The sequence below is a fragment of the Oreochromis niloticus genome, linkage group LG23 (genome assembly GCF_001858045.2).
Source record: "Oreochromis niloticus isolate F11D_XX linkage group LG23, O_niloticus_UMD_NMBU, whole genome shotgun sequence".
Taxonomy (NCBI): domain Eukaryota; kingdom Metazoa; phylum Chordata; class Actinopteri; order Cichliformes; family Cichlidae; genus Oreochromis; species Oreochromis niloticus.
In genome coordinates, this window is record NC_031986.2 from 20616918 (window position 1) to 20641387 (window position 24470).

Here is a 24470-nt window from a genome sequence, read left to right on the forward strand (position 1 = left end):
CCCCACCAATTTGCATACCGCCAGAACAGGAGCACAGAGGATGCAGTCTCCATCGCACTGCACTCTGTCCTCTCACACCTGGACAACAACAACACCTACGCCAGAATGCTGTTTATAGACTTCAGTTCAGCGTTCAATACAATCCACCCCTCACAACTCATCAGGAAACTGACAGACCTGGGCATCAGTTCCCTCATCTGCAAATGGTTACTGGACTTCCTGACCAACCGCCCCCAACATGTCCGGCTGGATAACCACTGCTCATCTACCATCACAATGAACACCGGTGTACCACAAGGCTGTGTGATGAGCCCTTTCCTCTACTCCCTCTTCACCCACGACTGCAGACCTGCTGATGGTTCCAACACCATCATTAAGTCTGCAGATGACACCACGGTGATTGGCCTCATCAGTGACAACGATGAGGCCGCCTACAGGGAGGAGGTGGATCGTCTGGCTGAGTGGTGCGACACAAACAACCTGCTGCTTAACACCGAGAAGACCAAGGAGCTCATCGTGGACTACAGGAGGAATGCTGACCCACATCCACCCATCCACATTAAGGGGACGGCTGTGGAGCGTGTGAGCAGCTTCAAGTTCCTGGGAGTCCACATCTCCGAGGATCTCACCTGGACGACCAACTGCTCCAAGCTGGTCAAGAAGGCTCACCAGCGCCTCTTCTTCTTGAGGACTCTGAGGAAGAACCACCTTTCCTCAGACATCCTGGTGAACTTCTATTGCTGCACCATCGAGAGCATCCTGACCAACTGTATAACAGTCTGGTACGGGAACTGCTCTGCCTCGGACCGGAAGGCGTTGCAGAGAGTCGTGAAAACTGCCCAGCGCATCGCCGGAGCACCACTTCCTGCCATAAAAGACATCTACAGGAAGCGGTGTCTGAAAAGGGCTGGGAAAATCATCAGAGACCCCAGTCACCCATCACATGGACTCTTCACCCTCCTGCCCTCTGGGAGGCGCTACAGGAGCCTCCGGACTAAGACCACCAGGTACCGGAACAGCTTCTTCCCCACAGCTGTCAGACTCCTGAACTCTGCCTCCTGACATCTGACAGCCTCTGTAGAAATTATCCACACCCTCACTTAACTTAACTGCACTACTGTATAGCTCTGTGTAAATAATCATTCTGTACATACAATAATTTTTAACCTTACAACTGTTTACAACTTGCATAGTTCCCATTTCTGTATAACTGTATATCTCATATTTCTGTAAAGTTATTTATTTCATACTCTGTATAGTTTTTCATATTTATATCCTGTTCATATCCTGTACATAGCTTGTACTCACTACAGCCTGTACATACCTATAGTTATAGAATATTCACAACATACTTCATACCGTGTACATTATAACATACCACAATAGACCCATTTCTGTAATATACTTGCATATCTATATTATTGCTAATATATATTGTAATATATCTATATCACTAAAGCACTTCTGGATGGATGCAAACTGCATTTCGTTGCCCTGTATCTGTGACATGTGCAATGACAATAAAGTTGAATTCTATTCTATTCTATTCTATGTCGTGTTCATCTGAGGTTTTATTTAAGTAACTTTAGAACCTGGCTAAGAACACATGACTTTGTATTATGTCCCCATATGTAAAATCTTATAATTGAATTAGATTTTACTGTGTAAATGGAAAACACGTGTTTTTATTTTAAATTTTTAACAAATGTCATACAGTGTAACTAATCTGGGTACCTGGAGCAGAGGTTGTGTGGCTCACTCATGTGTTGTTTCAAATACTATAAAGCCCTGTTTGCATTTTCGAATCAGTGATCCAGACATCGGTTAATCCTCCGGTGGTTTCCAAACTTTCTCTTCACGATACACTGCACGCTTGCTTTTATAGCAACAGGAAGCAGCCTTATTCTGGTTCTTCTTTTTGATCGTTTTGTGAAATGAAGCCACTTTCAGTCATGATACCCAGAGTTTTCTTTGGTTCAGGAGCAACGTGTGGTGCCGCAGCCTATCACAACAGTCAATCACAGGCCAACAAGCTTCACTAGCTCATAAAATCTGCTCATTCTTGCTGCCTCTGTTTCCCTCTGGAGGCGTGTTCAGTTTCCGGGTGGTTTTTTGGCTTCTTTGGCTCCATGTTAGCCATGCTAGTTTATTTCTCCGGACAAATAAGGCACTCAATCTAAAGCCAGACAACACCATCTATCGACAACATTGTTCACTTTTACTTTCTAATATGGCAAATGCAAAGGAAAGGTGCATTTAGAGCTTGGCTGAGAGAATTAAAGCTGATTGAAATCTCCAGTTTTACTCTTTTTGCTTTAATTGCATAACAATTGCAGAAATAAAAATAAAAATACTCCTGACGTTCAGAATAAGTTGTTCTTTTTTGCTTTTGCATGACTGACAATTGGTCAAAACACAACCTAAAGCAGGCTGAATCGGCATGGAGCTTTTTATTCACAAACACACGGTCATCTCTCTCTCTCTCTCTGTCTCCCATCGCAGGTCCCGGAGTTCCAGCTGTGCTGCTTGTCAGTCTCGCCGACATGGACTGTGAGTGGAGTCTTTACCCTGCCTGATGGTGTTTGTACGATGTTTGCGTGGGCGGGCAGATGTGCTTTTTTCTCACTCCCGCTCTGAAATGGAAAATAGTTTTCTGCAATTAGGCGACATCATCTCATTTGTGTGGAAACATGAGCAGCTGCTGGAGTTGGTGCCAGACCGCGCTGATAATTTCTGCATTTTGGAGGCGTTTAACGTGCTTTGTATCATACTTTAAACGGGCGGGTGTCATCGCTTAGCGTTTTAGAAGAGCTAATCATCAGCGGGGCTGCGAGGGGAATTCATTTAAAGATTGTGAAAGAGTGGATTTGGATACCATCTGTGTAAGTCAGTGGCGCACAGATAGGATGCCAGAGTGAGGACACCTACACTACATTGCCAAAAGTATTCACTCAGCCATCCAGATCATTGAATTCAGGTGTTCCAGTCACTTTCACGGCCACAGGTGGATGAAATCAAGCAGCTAGCCGTGCAGACTGCTTCTACAAACATAGTGAAAGAAGAGGTCACCAACTTCATGCACAGTCGAGGTTATAATCATGGCAGTGACACCTTTGCTTTGCCGTGTGCTTGTGCTTCTTCAAATGCACATGATCTACAGAATTTTCCATCACACAAAAGCAGTAATTAAAAGCTGAATTAAAGTACAGTAACAGTTTCCATGTGTCTGTTTTTAAGAGAAATCACCTCAAAATGCTACGGAGCAGCCTCGTCGTTTCGAGCCACATTGTGTTGTGTTAACATCAGGCTGAAGTAACAAACGTAGTTATTTTTCCTGGGGTTCCTTTTGTGAGAAATTCTTCCAAATGCTGAAGTTTCCAGGGGTAACAAACCAGGTGCTTGCTGTGAGAGGATCAACTTTCTCCAAAAAACAATTCCATCTGTTTTTTTTCTCTTGCGAAACAAAAGAGCTTGTTTAAAAAATATCACCAAGCTGACTGTTGCCTCCTATTTTGGAGTTCATATGCTTCCACAATTGAGCCTTCAGTGAGTGTATTACTGCCACTTGCTGTGGCACTTGGAGACTATGGGCGGCAGACAAAAACCCACTTAAAGTCCAGGGCTGAAAAATAAATCCACAGCTGAAGTGCCAAAAACTGTAGTTCTTCTAATGCCCGTTTGAGGTGGACTCTGAAAGTCACCATGCTAAAATATCCAAGTTTACATCCCAGAAATTTGATCCTGCTCATCTGGACAGTGTGTTTTCAGTCACTTTATCAAAGTGGCTGAAGCTGGTGAATTTTTAGATAATCCCACATTTAAAGCCCCCCAAAACCTGGGAACAATAAGCAGGGCAAAACCAAAGGCAAACAAAAAACTGACAAATCAAAGGGGCGTGACTATATTCATATATGTATATATATATATATATATATATATATATATATATATATATATATATATATATATATATATATGTAGATATATATATATATAGATATATATGTCTATATATATATATATGTGTATATATATATATATATGTCTGGCAGCACAAATGAACCAGCTGCTAGTTAACGAGAGACACCCGGAATGGCTAACCGAAGGTTGGACGGTCCTGATCCCCAAGGACCCCAAGAAGGGACCGGTCCCATCCAACTACCGACCAATAACCTGCCTCAGTACTACATGGAAGCTCCTGTCAGGCATCATATCGGCTAAGATGTACAGGCACATGGGTCAATACATGAGCGGGGGACAGAAAGGGATTGGCAAGAATACCAGAGGCGCAAAACACCAGCTACTGGTAGACAGAACAGTCAGCCGAGACTGCAAGACCAGACTGACCAACCTCTGCACTGCCTGGATTGATTACAAGAAGGCCTATGACTCAATGCCCCACAGCTGGATACTGGAATGCCTAGAATTGTACAAGATCAACAGGACCCTAAGAGCCTTCATCAGGAACTCAATGGGGATGTGGCGTACAACACTAGAGGCCAACTCCAAGCCCATAGCACAAGTCACCATCAAGTGCGGGATCTACCAAGGAGATGCTCTGTCCCCACTGCTGTTCTGCGTAGGCCTGAACCCCCTCAGTGAGATCATTAACAAGACTGGCTACGGATACTGACTACGGAACGGAGCAGTTGTCAGCCACCTCCTGTACATGGATGACATCAAGCTGTATGCCAAGAGTGAACGAGACATCGATTCACTGATCCACACTTCCAGGCCATACAGCAATGACATTGGGATGTCATTTGGGCTGGAGAAGTGTAGTCGGATGGTAACAAAGAGAGGGAAGGTAGAAACTGAGGGGATTGAACTACCAGAAGGCAACATTGCAGACATAGAGGACAGTTACAAGTACCTGGGGATCCCGCAGGCGAATGGGAACCATGAAGAGGCCGCTAGAAAAGCTGCAACCACCAAGTACCTGCAGAGGGTCAGGCAAGTCCTGAGGAGTCAGCTGAACGGTAAGAACAAGATCCAGGCTATCAACACCTACACCCTCCCCGTGATCAGGTACCCTGCTGGGGTAATAGGCTGGCCAAAGGAGGAGATAGAAGCCACTGACATAAAGACAAGAAAGCTCCTTACCATGCATGGAGGGTTTCACCCCAAGTCCAGCACCCTGAGGCTGTACGCTAAGCGGAAGGAAGGGGGCCGGGGACTGGTGAGTGTCAGCACCACAGTCCAGGATGAGACAACGAACATCCAAGAATACATTGGGAAGATGGCCCCAACTGACCGAGTGCTCAGTGAATACCTCAGGCAGCAGAAACCCAAGAAAGAGGAGGAAGGCGAGGAACCATCATGGAAGGACAGGCCCCTGCACGGTATGTACCACCGGCAGATAGAGGAGGTGGCTGATATCCAGAAATCCTACCAGTGGCTGGACAAAGCTGGACTGAAAGACAGCACAGAGGCACTAATCATGGCAGCACAAGAACAAGCTCTGAGTACAAGATCCATAGAGGCTGGGGTCTATCACACCAGGCAAGACCCCAGGTGCAGGCTGTGTAAAGATGCCCCTGAGACAATCCAGCACATAACAGCAGGGTGCAAGATGCTAGCAGGCAAGGCATACATGGAACGCCATAACCAAGTGGCCGGCATAGTGTACAGGAACATCTGTGCTGAGTATAACCTGGAAGTCCCGAGGTCAAAATGGGAGATGCCCCCAAGGGTGATGGAGAATGACCGAGCTAAGATCCTGTGGGACTTCCAGATACAGACGGACAAAATGGTGGTGGCTAACCAACCGGACATAGTGGTGGTAGACAAACAGGAGAAGACGGCCGTAGTGATCGATGTAGCAGTTCCGAATGACAGCAATATCAGGAAGAAGGAACACGAGAAGCTGGAGAAATACCAAGGGCTCAGAGAAGAGCTCGAGAGGATGTGGAGGGTGAAGGTAACGGTGGTCCCCGTGGTAATCGGAGCACTAGGTGCGGTGACTCCCAAGCAGGCGAGTGGCTCCAGCAGATCCCGGGAACAACATCGGAGATCTCTGTCCAGAAGAGCGCAGTCCTGGGAACAGCTAAGATACTGCGCAGGACCCTCAAGCTCCCAGGCCTCTGGTAGAGGACCCGAGCTTGAAGGATAAACCGCCCGTAGGGGCGTGCTGGGTGTTATACATATATAATATACATATTGTTGTACAGTAAACAACAAGGCAGAGGCAGGGCAGACACTCGAGGATGGAGAGGAAAGGAGCAAAGTCATCTTTTATATGCAATCAACCAACTTTCCTTATGCAAGTTTTCCTTTCTGGAAATAAGATGTGTGTGGGGGGATCAGATATAGTTTATCAGAGAACACCACCGTGACTGGTCTGCAATATGGATTATTTATGTTGCTTATCAGCAAATGCTTTCAGCCTGTTTATACAGTGAATTTATAGCCAGTTTACCCAGCAGCCTTTGCTGAAGCCTCGTGCGTTTTGCAGCCACATAGAAAGTAAATGAATGACGACTGAAGGTCTCCCAGTGCATTTACTGCATAAATGAAGCAGAGAGAAATCAAACAGCCAAGAGTGACAGCTGTCAAGTTAAGTCTGTGTTTTTTATAGTCCAGTATTACAAACGCAAATCTTCCTCACGGGGGTTTCACAATCTGCACCAGCTGCACTCAGACTGATTTGAAAAAGGGAAAAACACGCTCAAAAAACATTTAGTATTAAGAAACTTTGGGAAGAGTAACTAATGAAGCGTCCCTCTGATAAGACCCTGCTTTGCAGTAATAGCATCTTGGGAAACTTCCTCAAATAATGAGTGTAAAAGGGTTTCCTATAAAAAGATATTTTCCTTAAATAACAGCTAGAAGGTGAGTGGTCATATTCTAAGCAGGGTCATGTTATACTGAGGCTTATGTGGTGTTTTAGGAGAGAACTGCAGGTGTGGTGGGTGTTTTTCTCCTCAAAGGGGATTTTGATGTGTTGCCAAGCCAGAAAATATTTACTGGTTGGTTTGGTTCATGGTCATCAGTAAACCAGTCTTACAGTGCAGGTTTTGCCCTGTAATCCATACAGTAATGAACTTTCTGAACTCTTCTAGCTGATCAATCATACATCAGAGGCAAAGCTCAAATGAGAAACTGTGAGCATGTTAATAAAACTGCAAGTTAGACCTTGGATGGAAAAACACCAACACAATTAGCTGCTCATCACGAACTCGAATATGAGTGTCGTGTACCTTTTAATAAACACCTCTTGTATGAGGCATCTATTTATGACACTGTTTAGTCTTTCTAGCCATGATAACAGCTGTGTTGTAGTTGGATAAACATTAGCAAGTTTTACATTTTACCCAAGCAGGCTCATAATCCATGCTACATGCAGCGGCCTCGGTCTGCAGACCCTCAACTGAGATAAGTAAAAACACCATGCAGATCTACTCTTCTGATCTCTAAACACAGCTGTTAGAAGGTAGGGGTCATCCTCTATCAGGGTCAATATTTGGTGAGAACAGAGTCACGTGCTGGGTTTTTCCACCCACAGGAGGTAACAGTGAAAACTACCAAACTATACCAACTTTATTTGTAAAGCACTTTACAAAGAACCGCAATGAACCAAAGGAGAAGATGCAGGTTTTAACAAGAGATTTAAAAATGGACAGAGAAGAGAAATTTTTCCACATTTTAGGAGCTGCAACAGTGAAGCCACGGTCCCCTCTGAACTGAGTAGAAAACTAAATATGCCCCATGATTCAGTAGTTTGTGAATACACCTCTAACAGCAATAACTTGAATTAATCTTTAGCTTTAGCCGTTAGACTGATGGACTCAGGGACTGCGGGGTGTGCTGTGGCTGTAAAGCAAGCCTAAATCATGACTCCTCCACCACTGTGCTGACAGTTGGTATCAGATGTTTGATTTTGTGCTTTATGACCAAACATTTCAACTTTGGTCTCTTCTTTCCAAAGGACATTGTTCCAGAAGTCATGAACTTCAACATTTATCATGCTAACTGAGACCTGTAGAGTCTGAGATGTAGCTTGTGAATAGCAACGTCAAGTCAGGTTTCCCCCTTAATCCATATAATGTTGACTTCTTTTAACTGTGCCAGCTAATCCTGACGTGAGATTTTGTGATGTTTTTGTATGTTAAAAAAAAAACCTGTTTCAGTAGCGGTTTTTGATACGGGCGACACGGGCGGTTGCCCGGGACGGCATCGTGGTGGGGGGCGGCATCACGGGCATCGGCAAAAAAAAAGGGGGGGGCGGCTGCTTCCAAATAGAGCACATTTCGTTCATAATGTTGTAAATCCAAGCCCATTATGTATTCATGATTTGAATCCCGGGTTGTGTGAAATCCCAGAAATACACCTTAGACAAAGTGAATATGTGAACTAAGGTGTAGGTCTATTAGGTTATGTTGTGGCGATCCTCGATATGGGGATTTGTCTTCATACTGGAGTGCAAAATTAAAACCAATGGAAGATGGATAAGAAAAGTTCAAAGCCATCAGGTGCTCAGTTTAGAAAAAATAGAAAAGAAGAGGAGGAAAACGAGCAAAAGATACAGGTAAGCAGATGTGTCATTGGATAATGGCAGGTCATCCTGAAACAATCAGAATCAGAATACTTTATTAATTCCTAAGGAAATAATGTGGGTTGCAGTTGCTCCAAAAAGAAATGATGAAAATAGTAACAGTAACAGACTAAACTCCAAATAATACATTATGTTACAGATTTTAATATCAATTAGTTCCAACAACAGTTTTATGTTAATGTACAATCCTTAATATGTTTTATGTGTGTGTGTGTGTGTGTGTGTGGTGGGGGGGGGGGGGGGGGGGGGGGGGGGGGGGCAGAGGGAGTGTTCGCCCGGGGCGCCATACAGGCTAGGACCGCCACTGTCCATAATAATATTTACATAAAAAAATAACAGTGGAGTAGTAACCAGCAGTCGATAAAGACTTGATAGAAAAACACTCAGAGAATTATCTGCTCCGCTCCGAGCATCCTGTACCTCTTAGCACCTTTTAATGGTTTTTCTCGTCTTAATAACAGCTTTGTTGCACTCTGATAAACATGATTTGTCCTTCACAGCGTATTTCGTCTTGGAGAACAACCTCCCCCTGCGCTCAGCGCTGGAGACTAAAAGGATGATTCGGACGGAGATCACTAACACAACCTTTGGTACAAATTATCTGCACTTAACAGCTGTGTTGTGTGTGTGAGCTTCATGAGATAATTGAGCCACTCCGAGGGTAAATGACACGAGCGTGTTTGAGTCTGTGCACCTGTCGTCATGTTTGTGTGTCTGTGCGTGCAGTTTTTTTATCCTCGCCTCGTCTCCAGCTAATATTTCTGCATGTCTTCTCACAGGGCTGCCTCTGAAGCTCATCTATCCTCCTGACTTCTCTGACTCCTACATCTACGGCCTTCTTCTTATTGTGTAAGCCTTCTCCACTTTATTACATTTGCATTTTTTTATTTTTTTATTTTATCGCAGCACTGTGAGCTTCAAAGGCCAGACTCTGTGAGGACAGCTAAAAATGAAACTGCAGTGTAGCTGCAGGCTGTCGGACACATTTGTGGGGATGAAAATGGATGTTTGAGAAAAATGTAAATGTCATAGCTGAAATCAACCTGCAGTTTTATTTACATGCGGAATGGTTTCAGAAAGACGTGGTTATACAGAAGCCTAAACAACCTTCAGTTCCCTTCATTTATGTCCTCAGTTAACAGTTTTCTCATGAGTTTATGCCCTCGGTGGCTTATTTTAAGTCTTTCTCAGTACAGTATGATGCTCATTTTGTAAATTATGGTGACCATTAGAGTGAAAATGGGTTAGGGCCAAGGGTCAAAATGCTTCAGTGAAGCGCCACTCTCACACAATAAACTACAAATATGTCCGGATCTAAGAGTCTGTACATTAATGTCAGTAAAACAACCTTCCTGACAGCGGCAGCTCTCCAGGCGCCCAGACGGTGACGGAGGAGTTCAGGCTGGAGTGGGACTCTGTGCTGGCAGGATTGGAGCAGGTCATCGTGGCACGGATTGATGGCAGGGGGTCAGGGTTCAGAGGTCAAAGGTAACAGTTTTTGGTTTTTTTAGTAACCGAAGTTGTTTCAGTCCTTCCTGACCTCACAGGTAGTCTCTTTGTCTTTTGTCCTCTGGCAGTTTTTCCCAGCAGAGGCTCGGCACAGCGGACGTGGAGGACTACATAGCAGCTCTGAAGTACGTAACACTGGTCTGCACGCCTTCATCCACCCTGGAGTACCATTTCTCTGTTAGACAGAGAATTTGTCAGAGCTTCGCAGATGACTCTGTGGTATTCTTGGGCGGGAAACAAAGATGCATACGAAGGACAGTTTGTTTCTAACTAAAGGATTCAAAACAGTTAAAAAGCAAAGCAAAATGCTTAAATGATCTATAACAAGAAGCCTCTGAATGCTGCTTTGTATTTTGTATATATTCATTTCATTTTCTTTGTTATTTTTAAAAGTATTTTAAACAAAGGCAAAGAAAGTTTGACCTTAAAAAACTTGTCAGCGTTCCAAAGTAACATAATATATTTAAAATTCTCCGGTTTGTCTGTATGCTGTCAATACACGATATGGCAGTAAGAAACATTAATTAGCACTTTGACTTTCAGATCAATCTGTTGACCTTGAAGAAGAGGTCAGAGGTCAAATGTGACTTGAGATTTAAACCTTTATATGTTACTTTCTGTATTGACAACACACCAAACTTATGAGAGTCATAGTTTCTGGGTTCTAAGGCTTTTTGTCATTTTTCAACCAGTAAGTTGACCTTGAAGACGTTGATGGATGTAAGGCTAATTTTAATGGCTTGTTAACATGAGTGCACTCTACTCACCTACAGAGTTTTATCAAAATTCATTTAAACCTTAAGAGCTTTCATGTTTACAGACAGAATGAAACACACATGTAAATGCTACCGAAAACAGAACTCCTTGGCCCGAAGCAACTAATTTAGTTTGTGAACAGAAGAAAATCAATCCAATCTCTGTTTCCAGTTTTCTGGATATAAAGGTGCTTGTTTTATGAGCTCCAAACATGTTTGAAATGGACATTTTAGAGCTTGTCACTGTTTCTTAAAGAAAATAAAACATTTAAATGGTCATTTTTACGACTGTTATACCTTTTATTGACCATATTATGGGAATACTGGAGGCCACACCGCTTGATTTGATGATTAGAATGAGGATGAGGTCTGGTGTAAGTGATCTTTGTTCAAAACTTTGGGAGATGTAAAGGAAAAATGTATTTCTTTATAAATAGTAATATTTCTGGAAAATCTATATAAATTTGTATTCAAAAACTTCTCTCACAGCTTTGACCTTTGACCTTCCTTCCGGAGCTTCAGCCGAGTGTGTGATGTGTGAAATGAAATATAAAGTTATAATTACCCCTCTTGCTTTCTGATACCCACTTCCTCTCCACTCGTTAAAAATAGCCTCTGCTGTGTTTTTCAGTTACCTGGCGGAGCGGCCGTTCATCGATCGCACTCGTGTTGGAGTCTTCGGCGAGGTTCGTCTCTCACGCCCTGACCTAACCCTGAATACACGTGTGATCGGTACAGTAACTGTAGTGGCTGCCCAGTCAAAACTCTGATTTCTATTTCCTCCTCATCCAGTGAATTAATCCCACAAAAAAGAGGAAATGAGATTTTACAAAGAAAACATGGTGAAAATTTGCTCTGCCATCATTAATTACAACAAGTCAGTGAAGCTTCAGTCTGCCTATTTAAAAAGTAGAAACCACTGTGAATCCATTTCAGCTCTTTGGTACAAAAAAAATAACAGGTGCACTGGAGTATGGAGGGCTGTGAGTGCCAAAATGAATTCATTTGATGTACTGAGGTAATTAAATTCATCATGAAATAATAATTGAATCTAATAATAATTAATTAAAATAATAAATAATGTATTAACTGTTTTAAATGAAATTACTTGTTACCTGTTTTTAAACCCAGAAAACCCTAATAATACCTCAAAAACCCCAATTAAATTACACATTATTCCCCAAAATGTAGTTTTGTTTTTGCAAACAAGATAAAAACGTCCTGCTGTTTTCTCGGTGCAAGTGATGCTCCCCTAATGTCTCCCCTGCAGGGCTACGGTGGCTACCTCGCGCTGATGATGCTGAAGTCGACAGAGAAGCTGATCAGCTGCGCAGCTGTTCGTGCTCCCGTCACCGACTGGAGCATGTACGGTGAGCGGGAATTTGAATCCTCTTTAATACAACACTCCAGGGACGCGGAAATATTTATTACTTCTGCTGCTGCTGCTGAACCCGGCTAGTCATTTCTCAGAACACGACGTCTTTATCCCACACAATCTTTTTCATGTGCACTGCTGGGGTAATGTCACTTTAATTATCCTTTGCGTTCGCTTTCGGGAATTCAGGGTTATTGAATTTAAAGATGAAAAAGTTCTCGTCAGTTCTGGGAGGGAATGCTGGGCGTTAGCACTCCTGTACAGCTGAGGTCTTCCTGCTGGCTGTGATTAGAGTTTAATAGACTGAAGTGCTGCTGCAAAGCCTCTGCTTCAAAGAAAGCGTCTCTCATTTTTGCCAATATGCTTGAATAATAAACTTCAAATGTGTCCTTTAACATAATGTGTGGCTTCTAAGTTATCCCAGTGCCACTGATCTGTCAGATCCTCCAGCAGATCCATGCAGCACTTCTTGGTTTTATGTAAAGTTCTCAGGTTGTTGCTGACGTCATGTAACCTCTTTGATTTCTCCCTTTTCCCTTTCAGCCTCAGCCTTCTCAGAGAGATACTTCGGCTCACCTTCAGCTGACGAGAGCAGATACCAAGTGAGTGTCTTCTGTCTTTTACCCACCTGCTACTTTATTAACGGAAGACTTAGATTCATTTCATTTTAGTCATAGTTTAAGCATTTAAACTCTTTTATTTTTATTCAACTAATTGTTGTAGCGTGAGCGTTCCTCCACACGGCATCTTATTTTCCTGTCCATCAAATGTGAAACGTGTCCATATGTCCGCTCGTCTCTTCCTCCCAAGTGTCTTCGAGAGAAACTGCGAGCATGTGAGGTGGTTGAGTCATTTCCCGAGGGCAGATCAAATGTGTACGTCTGATTACTTCTGATTGGATTACTTCCAAACTCGTCCCGCCTTGCTGACAACTTCATAAGTTCTGATTGGATCTCGTCTCTCCAAAGTGTCCATCAGTTTTTGTTTAGTTATCATTTGTTAGTCAATAAAATTAACACTGCTAAGAAATTCAGCTAAATGCGACTGGATCTGGGAAGTTGGATGTCCCTCATCAGATATCGTGTCACGTTTGACCTCTGACCTCACATCTACATTTCACATCTGCCTTTTTTAAGGGGACATCAGAATGTATTACATGTTTAAAGAAAGTAGAATAAGCTGCATATACTGTAGTGTATAGAGTGAAGTAAATATCTGTCATGCTACCATTATCTGATTTTTTTACTGCACTACAAACTGCTTAAAGTACTTTTAAAAATAACAAAGAAAACAAAATGAATGTATACAAAATACAGTACTGTTCCCTTAAAAGTAAATATTGCCCAGAGAGTGAGCCGGCTTGGCGGAGGTTTGTGCTCTCTGAGTGCTTCTTGTTATTATTAAATCCTTTATTTAAACAGGCAGTCTTATTGAGATCAACATCTCTTTTTGAAAAGACAGACCTGTGTACAAAAAACATATACAGAAATTGAGATACATTATACACACAAAAAAAGAAAAACGTGTGCTGGGGTTGTTGCAGGGAGACAAAGATGACCCTTTAAAACGCTCCAGCGAAATCAGAGAATAGTTTTTTTGTAGCTTGTTCCATTTATAGACAGCAATGTGTTTAAACAAGAAGCGCAGCTGATGATAAAATGTCCTGCGACCTGACACCTTTATCTTTTTATCTCTACTGTGTTTAAACTGAGGTGTGGAGGTAAGCTGGCAGCCGTACAGGCTGCTTCATGCAGCTCAAATCTCTGAAACCAAGAAGGAGAGTGCAAACTTAGAGCCACTTTAATGGGAAATGCAGCTGGCTGATGATGCAGGTGGCTGGGTGGGTTTCACATTTACCTGTTTTATTCCCAATCATTTCTACATTTTACAGTATAGCAGAGGTTAGACAGCCAACAAAAATTATTCATCTGCCATTTTTTTTAAATAAAGAACAACCAGTAAAGAAGAAGAAAACATTTAGGAACAGAGAAATGCCAGCCTAAAAAAAACAAAATCACCCAGCTGTCCTCCAAGTGAAGGTTGCAGTCAGAGAGTGTTTTTCTTCCTAAGTGGGTTGCCTATAACTGGGCCAGAGAGCTCTATTTTTGTGACTCTCGCAGCAGGAGGGGTGGTCTGCTTCAAAAGTCACCCAGAGAAGGAAATGTGGCACGATCTGATCAGACAATAATCAGCGGGGCATCATCACTCACCCAGTCCTCCGAGATGCAGAAACAGAGACGGGTGAGAAAACATGCCGTGGTTGATGGCTGGCCGCGGGTTTGAATTCCAGCTGGGAACAAAATGAATGACGGCAGTGAGACTGAGAGATCCTGTAATATTACAGCTTCCCCCTCCCAGAGCGATCGCTATCAGTCTGGCATCTTGATTTTAAAAAATGTTTTTTGCTTAGTTTTTTAATATCTTAATCCAAAAAAAAGCAAATCAAACAGCATGAAGGACAACAGATGGGGTCATCACACTTAAAATGACTCACGTTACATCATGTGAGTCTAGCACCTTTATTTCAGGGACTTTAATTCAAGCAGACCACAGATATAACCCTAAGGTCGAGTTTTTCCAGGCTAAATAAATATAAGAAATGACCTCAGATGGAAACACGAGCACTCAGAGCTCAACTCACCCTGAAGGACAAGGGCTACACTGAAACTTTGTTTTTATTACAACATGCCAACGTCAATGTGTTACGCTGTCATTGTGCTGCTAACAGTGATATCAACATCAAATGTTTTTACTCAACCGAGGTACTTGTGTCCCCCAAGGCCAAGTATATTGTTGTGAAGTTTGAAGATGATACATAAAAAGTTGTGGATAATCTAAAGTTTTTACTGATATTCACATTCGGTGTGACCCTGACCTGATTTTCACTAAAATTAAATCAGCTTGAGCTATTATTGGTATCTACCATCACACAAAATTTGAGCATATTATCCTGAAAACTGTGGACGCTGGACTGCTAACAAACAGACAAACAAGGGGAGTTGATTGCATACTTCCTCCCTTCAGGGGGAGAAAAATACTGATGGCTGCCAGTTCTACCCCTCAGCCTCCTATTAGATTAAAAAGGCACCTACAGCACAAATGCAGTGTAAAGGTCCAGTTTAGTGACTCCGATTAGCCAAGGTGAGGTCTTGCAGGCTTAACCTTCCTGTTACCGCACGTTTGGGCTACAAGCCAAACTACAAACCAGTACTCCTAGTTTCAGTCCCAAGACTGAATGAAAGAAGAAGGTTGTGTCGGGAAGGGATTCCAGTGTAAAATATCCACCTAATCAAGCAAGCAGATAATCAATAATGTGATCCATGGAATGACGTGGAAACTGTGCTACTGCTGGCTGAAGAGGGGAGGGGAAGGCATGTTCAGAGGCAGTTAAAGAGAAGGAAAAGCAGGAGCGCCGGAGTGAGAGGAAGACCTCAGAGGAGGTTCATATAGTGAAGGATGGGCTGGTGTGACAGAGGAGGATGCCAGGGATAGCGTGAGATAGATGATCCACAGTGGCGACCCCTAGAAGGAGCAGCTCAAAGAAGAAGTATGAAACTGAGAAGTTATTAAAAGAAAAAAGAGAGACAAATAACCCATCATGCAGTTGTCATGCAGGGGGAAACAGGGCAGTTTGTGGCCTATAAATTTGCTTTTTATTACTGTAAAGGTAAACATTTTAAAAAGGCTCTATGGAGATGGATGCGCTTACTAGAGGAATGGCAGGTTTGGCACGTTCATATGTTTCATCAAGAAGATGGTTACTTGCTTTAATAATCTAGTGATTTCCAGAATATTTAGCTTAAAGCTTCTGTTTACTGCTTATCTAATTCAGGGTCACGAGGGATCTGGAGTAGGGTAGACCCCAGATAGATGGACAGAGAAACATCTAAATCTCACATCCACACCTAGAATCACCAGTTAACCTAACATGCCTTCAGATTGTGAGATGAAGCCAAGCTTGCACAGGGAGAGCATCAGTCAACAAGAAAAAATTAGTTTCTTATATATTTTTTCCTGTTAATCATCTTACAATCCACCTCCTCAAGTGGAAACTTCACGAGTAACTTTTCTGACACTTTTGACACTTCAATCTCATTCTGATGCTTGTAATGTTGTGACCTGATGTTAATGCGACAAATAATTTGATTTGTTTCCAATCTTCAGGCTTCCAAAGTTCTGTCCGGCATGAAAAATCTGGGAGGAACTCTATTCCTGGTCCACGGCACTGCTGACGGTATGCACATTTCCTTCATCCTCCTCACAGAACAGCAGAAACAGAGAATGTAATTTGACTTCATTTCACAGTAACATCGTAGTAATGTGGGCTACATAAGGTAGGCGTGAGTCTCACGAGCCTCTCTGCTATGCTGAGCTTTAAAACTTGACCTCGGCGAGTGCAGCGCCTTTTATCCAGCGGTGGAATTAACCTCTCCGACACTTATTTGCATGTCCTGTTTTTTTCTCTCTGCAGCCAATGTTCACTTCCAGCACTCGGCCGAGCTCATCAAGCACTTAATAAAGATCGGAGCCAACTACACTATGCAGGTAAACACTCGGCTCTTACAAAGAGTCTTTGCAAACAGCAGCTGTGGCTTTTAATTAAAATGGGTCATCCTCCATTATGTATCAGTGCACTGTTATGCAGAGTCTTTATTTACTCCAGTGTGGCACAGGAGATTTGCGGATGATCTGATATCGTCGTGTTGGTGTTGTTCCCTGATCATCATGAAAATGTTGTTCCAGGTTCAACATTGCAAGTGACCAATCACATTGTTGTGACGTTATTCTTTTGCGCGCCAAGCCATTCGTGCATTTATGAAATTCCAATGTTGCAAGGACAATATCAATTCTGCTTACCGTTTATTAAAGGGTTAGGGTTAGGATTAGGGTCAGGGTCCGTTGATTGGCGGACAGAGGCGGTTTCTCGCAGCTTAACTACATTTTTTTGTTTTACGGCGGTTTTTCCCGAAGTCGCAAAAGTATGACGTCACAACATTCTGATTGGTCACTTGCAATGTTGATCCTGGAACAACATTTAGTATGATGATCTGGGAACAACACCAACACGACGATATCAGATCGTGCGGAGATTTGCAGTCCTGTACTTGAGTTCTAAACTTAACTGTAAATATGTGAGTTTTAAGATTTTTTTTAATATTTAAAAGTTTCAAAATATCTTCATAAAGCTCACTTTACCCCACTTTAAAGGTACTTATGAAGAGCCCTCTTTCAATAAATAGCTTTAGTTTTGCTGATTAGCTTATCACAGCTTAGCATGGTCACAGCTGGTCCATTTTTCACTTAAACACTAAACCAAATGAGACACCAAAAGGAGGGTTGCTGTCCTCGGTATGTTTTAAAAACCTCTCTGTGCCAAACTTCACTCAAAAAATGTGTTCTTTGACAATACTCTAAAGAACAAACCTGTAAACGTGCTGCTTTTATGCTTATAGTAAAAAAACATGTATAAATAAAAACATAACTAATGAGTAAACTTTAGAGATGCTGCTACGTGGGTATTGCTACCATTTGATTGACATTTGCTTCTGTTTCCAGTGTTTGAATTAAGCTAAGATAGCATATAAGCTAGCAGAGTTAGCATATTTCTTAAACAGAGTGATGCATATCATCTGTTAACAAGAGAGCAATTCAATCATATTTACCTAAGTACAGCTGCAAATACTGTAAATCATCTCTTCCACAGTCTTACAGTGTCAGTAAAAATCCACCTTTGCTTTGGTTGCTGGCAGATTTCCACCTGTCATCTGTAGTTTTTCACATTAGCAAATTCTTGCCAGCTACTCACTGAGCAGTTGTCAAACTGAAGAGTAAAAGCTGCACTTTCTGTAACATAGTTTGGTGATGTGGTAAACCAAACTTTTACTGGGACATTCTCTATTTCCGGTTTATGTTACACTCTTCAGTTTAACAGTCAGTGAATAGTTGGTGAGTGTTTGCTGACAAGTTGGTGTCTTTCATACAAAAAAAAAACTACAGACGACTGCAGTAATTTCCCAGCAACCAAAGCAATCACAAGGAGGTTTTGGTGAAGCAACTTCTTTGTAACCAGTTTCATCTGGTGGTAGCCAGCAATCACTCACAAAAAGCCCAGACTCAAATCTAAGTATCTCCCCAGAAAGTAGAGGAACCTGATTTTCTCTGATCCACAGATTTGCTCCTAGTTTTTCCACAGACAGATAAACAGATAAAAGCTTCTCACATATCTTGTTTCAAAGTGAGCTGTGAGATAGGAGTGGGCATATAGATCCAGATGTTGACAGTATTGATACTAAAGCTCGTATTGGTATTGGATACTAGCACGATTGGATTGATGCTCTAGTTTCTTTGTCTCGTCTAAATTCAGTGCGTTGCTCCTGTTCATCAAGAAAGCAGGAACACTTTAATGAAAGGTGTGTTTCGGTCTGTTAACTCATCACTGTGGAAAGCAGAAATGACTGAAGTAACTTACTGGTCATTAAAATGTGTTCAGACCTCATAAATCATGACACACTGCTCCTCCCCTCAACTATCAGTATCTGTATTGGTACTGGTTATACTGGTCCTGTATTTACTTGGTATCGCAGCAGCACCGGTGTAAGCTCAGTTTTTCCTAGAATTTCTAAATTTTGTAGTTTCAAGTCTGAAAGAGAAGGTCAGCTGCTTTTATTTCACAGATTTTTTCACAGCCTTCAAAATGTTGTGACAAGTTATTTTAGAAATTCTGACGTATTTCACCGTCTTTGTGTTTGTGAAAATAAATCGGTCAATCAAATAAATCCACTTTTTCGTCCACTTCATCACTTGTTTCGCAACTTTTGCCCAAATCCCAGAGCCCTCCAGTGCAGATGGAAGTGTAGCTGTTAAATTCTGAGCACTCAGAGGATTTATTTGTTGGATATCTGCAGTCCAGTTACAATAAAGCAAGGAGACTCAAGGAAAGACATTTCTATTGTGGTCAAAACCTTGAGCACATTCAGGTAAAGTGAACCTTGAGAGAAGAAAGTGAAGAATAAAGCATAAAGCTCACTACAAGACATTTTCCAGAGGTTGTTCAGATGTTTCATTCGGACAGAGTGTTTTAAATTCTCTCCTCTTTCCGGGCCAGATCTTCCCAGATGAAGGCCACTTCCTGTCAAGACGCAGCCAGATTCAGCTGACTCACTCCCTAATTGGATATTTCAGAGGATGCCTCCTCGATGCGTCATCGTTACTCACCCAACGAGACGACGAGTGAGAGGGAACGGGCTCGCTACTGTTTCTGGGCGTGTGTGTGTGTTTTATACCTGTAGCACAATGTTTGACAGACAGGAAAAGCTTCTTATTGACATATCAGACTAGTCTGTGTCACCTCAGTAGAAATAAGCTCCAGTTTTCACCTGCTGTCACAGGTTGTCGGTGACTGTCCCTGGATTTATCACCTTTCTTTTTTTTTTGTCCTGGCGGCGCAAACAAGCCTGTGAAAGAAGCGTTTATAACTGTTCAAGCTTCAAACTGTGAGAAAACTGTGAGATCACGTTGGACTTGTTAATCGGAGTTCAAATATAATTGAGAAATTACTTTTTTTTTTAACCTTTAAGGTTTAGATTAGTTTAAAATCTGTGAATCCTTGTTGCCTAGAGTTTGATGACTGATTCAGAAACCTGTTGTTCAAGGTGTGATTGAGAAGTTCCTCCGTCAAAACAACTTAAAACCGTCCATGATATAAATTTGGACAATCTCCCCTTCATGAACTCCCTTTCATCTACTTGTGCATACCTGCATCATTTTACAGGTTATTAAGACGTCAGACATGGGAGGCAAACCTAAAACAGAGAGAATATGTTTTTGGAACGGGAAGGGAAAGCTAAGCTTTCTTACTGCCGATGTATTCAAATATCACCAACCAGCACAAAAACCAACTCCTTTTTCCAGTTTATTCCTGATCATTAGTAGAGGAGGAGCTGTTTGAGGCAGTGTCCCACTGAGGTAGATGTGTTAAAATACAGCTAATGCTACAGTCACACCAGGGAAAACAACAGCAACAAGTGGACGTCCAGTCTTGTTGCCTTTTAAATTATTGCTTTGACTTCGGTGCATTGAGGCAATGATAAAACTGTAAAGTGTTTTCTTACAGTTTAAGGCGCCTTGAGGCAACTGTCGTTGTCATTTGGCGCTATATAAATAAACCTGAATTAATTGGATTAAATGGCAGTGAGATGGAGTCGATCTGCTTTCAGTCTGTGATTGAATGGGGTCAAGTTGACAGTTTGAGTTTGTGAGAATACAGCAGTAAAGGCTGATAAATCAGATGAGATCAAAGATCTTTTGCCAACTACGTGCACAGAAACTCACACCAGTCACACCATCACAGATTTGAAACAGAAATTCCTCCATAGATAGTAACATAGGGGCTTTTATTTATAACAATACAACTAGTTGAGTCGAGCCTGTTATCGCAAAGCGTCCCAGAGTTGTATCAGGAGTTACTGCAACTTGTTGGCAATCAATCTGAGAGTGATTGCAGTCGGTCAAAAGGCAGCCTGCAAGTGCTGGGGACAATCATCACAGATTTGTCATGGTCCAGTTTGTGCTTTGGTGTCATGGAATCATTACACTTTTTATTAGGAGTGTTGGTGGATATGAAAACTCATTTTCACAAGACCAACCACAAAAGGACTCAAACCCTCAATTTCCTGATCTGAAGTCTGAGGCCTTATCCATTAGGCCAAGTGGCCACACACTGAGATGCAGACTTACTTCTGGTATGGTTTGTAAAGACGGGACTCTTAGCTCACACCTTGCATCAACTGTTGTGTCTTTCTCAAAATATTAAAGCATAATGATACCAACGATACCAACCTGACCCAGAGGTCAAGAATCTTCCAGAGCTGAGAGGATAAAAAAGTAGAAAAACATCAGTTTTATAGATAAAGCCATGTTTAAAAACCTGACTTCAAGGACGTTTTCAGGTCATGTTGTTTCCTTCTTTTTCCTTTTGATGCACTTCTCATTTCCCCGGGTGTTTGTGATGCTATCCTGTGGATTATTTATGTGGGGCCAGCTTACAAAGTTTGACTCATCAAGCTCATAGACAGCAATAGTGCTAAACAGATGTACGACAGTTACAAGATCTTTTTTTAAGCACGCTATGTTTCCTTGTCCTTACTGAAACAGAGAGTTATTTATTTATTTATTACATCTAAGAGTAGATATTTACTTTTTCACACCGGTTTTTTTTGGTGTTGTGCAGGTGTGGAGGAGCTTAATAGCTACTCATAGTTTGGCCTGGACTACATTTCAGGACACAGCCTACTTTGGTTTAACTTTTCTCATGGGTATTTGCAGCAGGTCTGTTGCAGGTTAAATGGTGACATTTGGCTTATAATGTATATTTTATGCTGTAATTTCTTTTTCCTTTTTTTTAGGTAGCTGCAGGCCGTTCTGTTTTTGTATATTTAAGTATGTGGTCCAAAACTTGATTTAGAGTCACCTTTGACTGATTAGGTGCCAGAAGTTTTCACTGTAGTTGGTTCTGTTGTTCTCCAACTTCAATTTGTGCGTTTCCAGCTGCTTCAAGTCTTTTCTTTCCTTTTGTAAATACATTGTGGTTGTAGTGTTATCCAGAAAACACTGCAATAAAAGCATAATAAATGTTATGCCAATACGGCGCCCGAGAGCGCTCCTCGCTGTGATTACGGCTCTGAGAGCGATTCCCACAATTACCGCTCGGCCACTCACAAGTGCCATCAATCACAGAGACGAGCATCCTTGGCGAGGTTCATTTCCACGCAAGGATAAAAACAGTTGCAGGAGTCGGCGTGCGTCGGGGGTGAAAAATCCCCCCAGTGCTTGGCTTGCAGGTAGTTGCCATGACAACTGTTTTGGTAGCCCAGGATACGGCCACTCTCATAATTCATTCAGAGATGAGCGCTTTGCATCGCGGAGCGAGCAGCTGCTGATGCAACATACTCAAAGCCATATGTATCTGTGCTTTGTAACATGGAGTCTGGTTTAAAGAGGGGGAGCGTATGAGGGGGGGGGATTTTGTTCTGGGGTGGGTGGGAGGGAGGGGGGGGTAATGTGGATGTGGGATGAGTGATGAGAAGCTTATTGTAAATTTTTTTGCTGTTTTAATATTAAAGAATGATGAAGAAGTCATGTTTGAGCTGTGAGAGTTTCTTTGTTAAACACAGGAACACCTCGGACCTCAGTTGGGCTCATAAGCATGGACTGTATATGATAGATGCAACTCAACAAGTTAAATCAACACAAAAAGAGGTTAAGCCTGAATTCTCGCTAATGTCCAGCAGGGGGCGCCTGGCTGGATAAAAGCCTAAGATCTCAGCTGCAAGGCGTAGAGGCTGCTTAACAACCTTCAGTCGCTAGGGAAAGATCGTGGTTGTAGTATATTTGCAAGAGGCTGCTGCAGGTTGCTGACAGTTGCCAGGATATCAGCTTTTTTGGTGCAGTATCATATATCCTCTTTGTTACCAGTTTTAGACTAGCAACCCCTAGCCAACTGGATGGCGAATGCAGATTTTGGCCTAGCGACCAGATGGTGGTTGCCAGATGACTACAGACTGGTCTCTAAGCCTGTGTGACTACAACTTAAATGAAAACCGCCCTCTGCCTCACTGGTGTGTCTCTGTGAGAGCTTCAAAGCACCTTGGGGGCATTCCAAAAGTGGAGTTCAGGGGTCTTTTATTTTGAAAATTGACTGGATTCTATATGGTATTCCTGGACTTCCTGTCCTGTGCAGCTTCTATCAACAATAAACCCAGCTCTCATTTGAGAATTTGGTGAATGGCCTGGTTTTTATATTGTGCTCTTCTACTCAAAGACTCAAAACACATTTTACAACATGTCTAATTCACAATCTCAGTCCTTTCAAGGTTCAAGGTTCAAGGTTCTTTATTTGTCACATGCATAGTTATACAAGTATAACACACAGTGAAATGTATCCTGACACGATCCTCGACATGTGCAAAAACATGGGGGGGGGTAGAGGGATAACATTATAAATATATATATAGTATATACATTGGGTGAATGTGCAGTAGAAGCAGCAGCAGGTGAATTCTGTACATTAATATGAATAGACATCTGACTATTTTACAGAATGGACAATATAAACATATTTAAAGTTAAAGGAAGTTAAAGGAATTGAGTGTCTGGAGGAGAGTCTCAGTCAATTATAGATGATGTGAGATGGCGTGTGTGTGTGTGTGTGGGGGGGGGGTGTTGGTTTAGGGCCCGGATGGCCTGAGGATAAAAGCTCTTCTTGAGTCTCTCTGTCCTTGCCCGGATGATGCGGAACCTTCTACCAGATTGTAGAAGTTGGAACAGTTTGTTGCCAGGATGGGACGGGTCCTTCAGTATCTGCGTTGCTCTAGTCCGGCATCTCCTGGTGTAGGTGTCCTGAAGTGGGGGGAGAGCAATCCTGCAGCAGCGTTTTGCTGTACGGATCACTCTCTGGAGAGCTTTTTGGTCCTTCACACAGCTGTTCCCGAACCACGCTGTCATGTTCTGTGTGAGGATACTCTCCACAGCGCCTGTATAGAAGATCCTGAGGATCTTTGGAGAGACCCTGAACTTCCTTAGTTGTCGGAGGTGATACAGGCGCTGCCTAGCCTTCTTGGTCTGGACCTGAATGTGGGCAGCCCATGTCAGGTCTGAGGAGATGTGGACACCAAGATATTTGAAGGACTGCACCCTCTCCACTGGAGCTCCATTGATGAAAATGGGTTTGTAGTCTCTGTGCTGACTCCTTCTGAAGTCCACCACCAGCTCCTTGGTCTTGCTGACGTTCAGCTGGAGGTGGTTGTCCTGGCACCATGATGCCAAATTCTTCACTTCGTCCATGTAGGCCGCCTCATCGCTGTTGGAGATGGCACCCAACACCACTGTGTCGTCAGCAAACTTCACAATGGTGTTGGAGCCGTGGGTGGCCACACAGTCCGAAGTGTAGAGGGAGTAGAGCAGTGGCGAGAGGACACACCCCTGTGGTGCTCCTGTGTTGATGGTGATGCTGTCGGAGACACACCCACCCACCCTCACCACCTGAGTTCTGCCGGTGAGGAAGTCCAACACCCATGCACACAGACGGCTGTTGAGTCCCAGGTCCCTCAGCTTTGTGAACAGTCTGCTGGGCACTTTCTATCTCTGACTCACCTATTCTCACAGCGATCGTGTATTTTGCAGGATGAATTTGTGCCATTTAATTTTTCTGATCAAGCTCACTTTTTTAGGATTTTTTGCATTTGAATAAACAAATCTGACCAATCACACCACTGCTTTT

At 42.6% G+C, this 24470-nt stretch overlaps 1 protein-coding gene across 4 annotated transcripts in view; it reads left to right on the forward strand.

The window, feature by feature from the left end:
• The window catches only part of LOC100702270 (inactive dipeptidyl peptidase 10), a 118590-nt gene extending 96370 nt beyond the window's left edge, over nucleotides 1-22220 (forward strand). For 2 of the 4 annotated variants that reach the window (XM_025903127.1, XM_003446560.5), the window contains exons 17-27: nucleotides 2503-2550; nucleotides 9055-9144; nucleotides 9334-9403; nucleotides 9914-10042; nucleotides 10132-10188; nucleotides 11450-11504; nucleotides 12089-12188; nucleotides 12737-12795; nucleotides 16358-16427; nucleotides 16665-16738; nucleotides 19299-22220. In XM_025903127.1, coding sequence (XP_025758912.1) covers nucleotides 2503-2550; nucleotides 9055-9144; nucleotides 9334-9403; nucleotides 9914-10042; nucleotides 10132-10188; nucleotides 11450-11504; nucleotides 12089-12188; nucleotides 12737-12795; nucleotides 16358-16427; nucleotides 16665-16738; nucleotides 19299-19427 — 881 coding nt within the window. In that variant the 3' untranslated portion in view covers nucleotides 19428-22220. Of the gene's footprint in view, nucleotides 1-2502; nucleotides 2551-9054; nucleotides 9145-9333; nucleotides 9404-9913; nucleotides 10043-10131; nucleotides 10189-11449; nucleotides 11505-12088; nucleotides 12189-12736; nucleotides 12796-16025; nucleotides 16314-16357; nucleotides 16428-16664; nucleotides 16739-19023; nucleotides 19171-19298 lie in introns of those variants that run through there. The other 2 variants (XR_003216414.1, XM_025903128.1) reach the window with 2 other exon arrangements.
• The last annotated feature ends 2250 nt before the right edge of the window (nucleotides 22221-24470 follow it).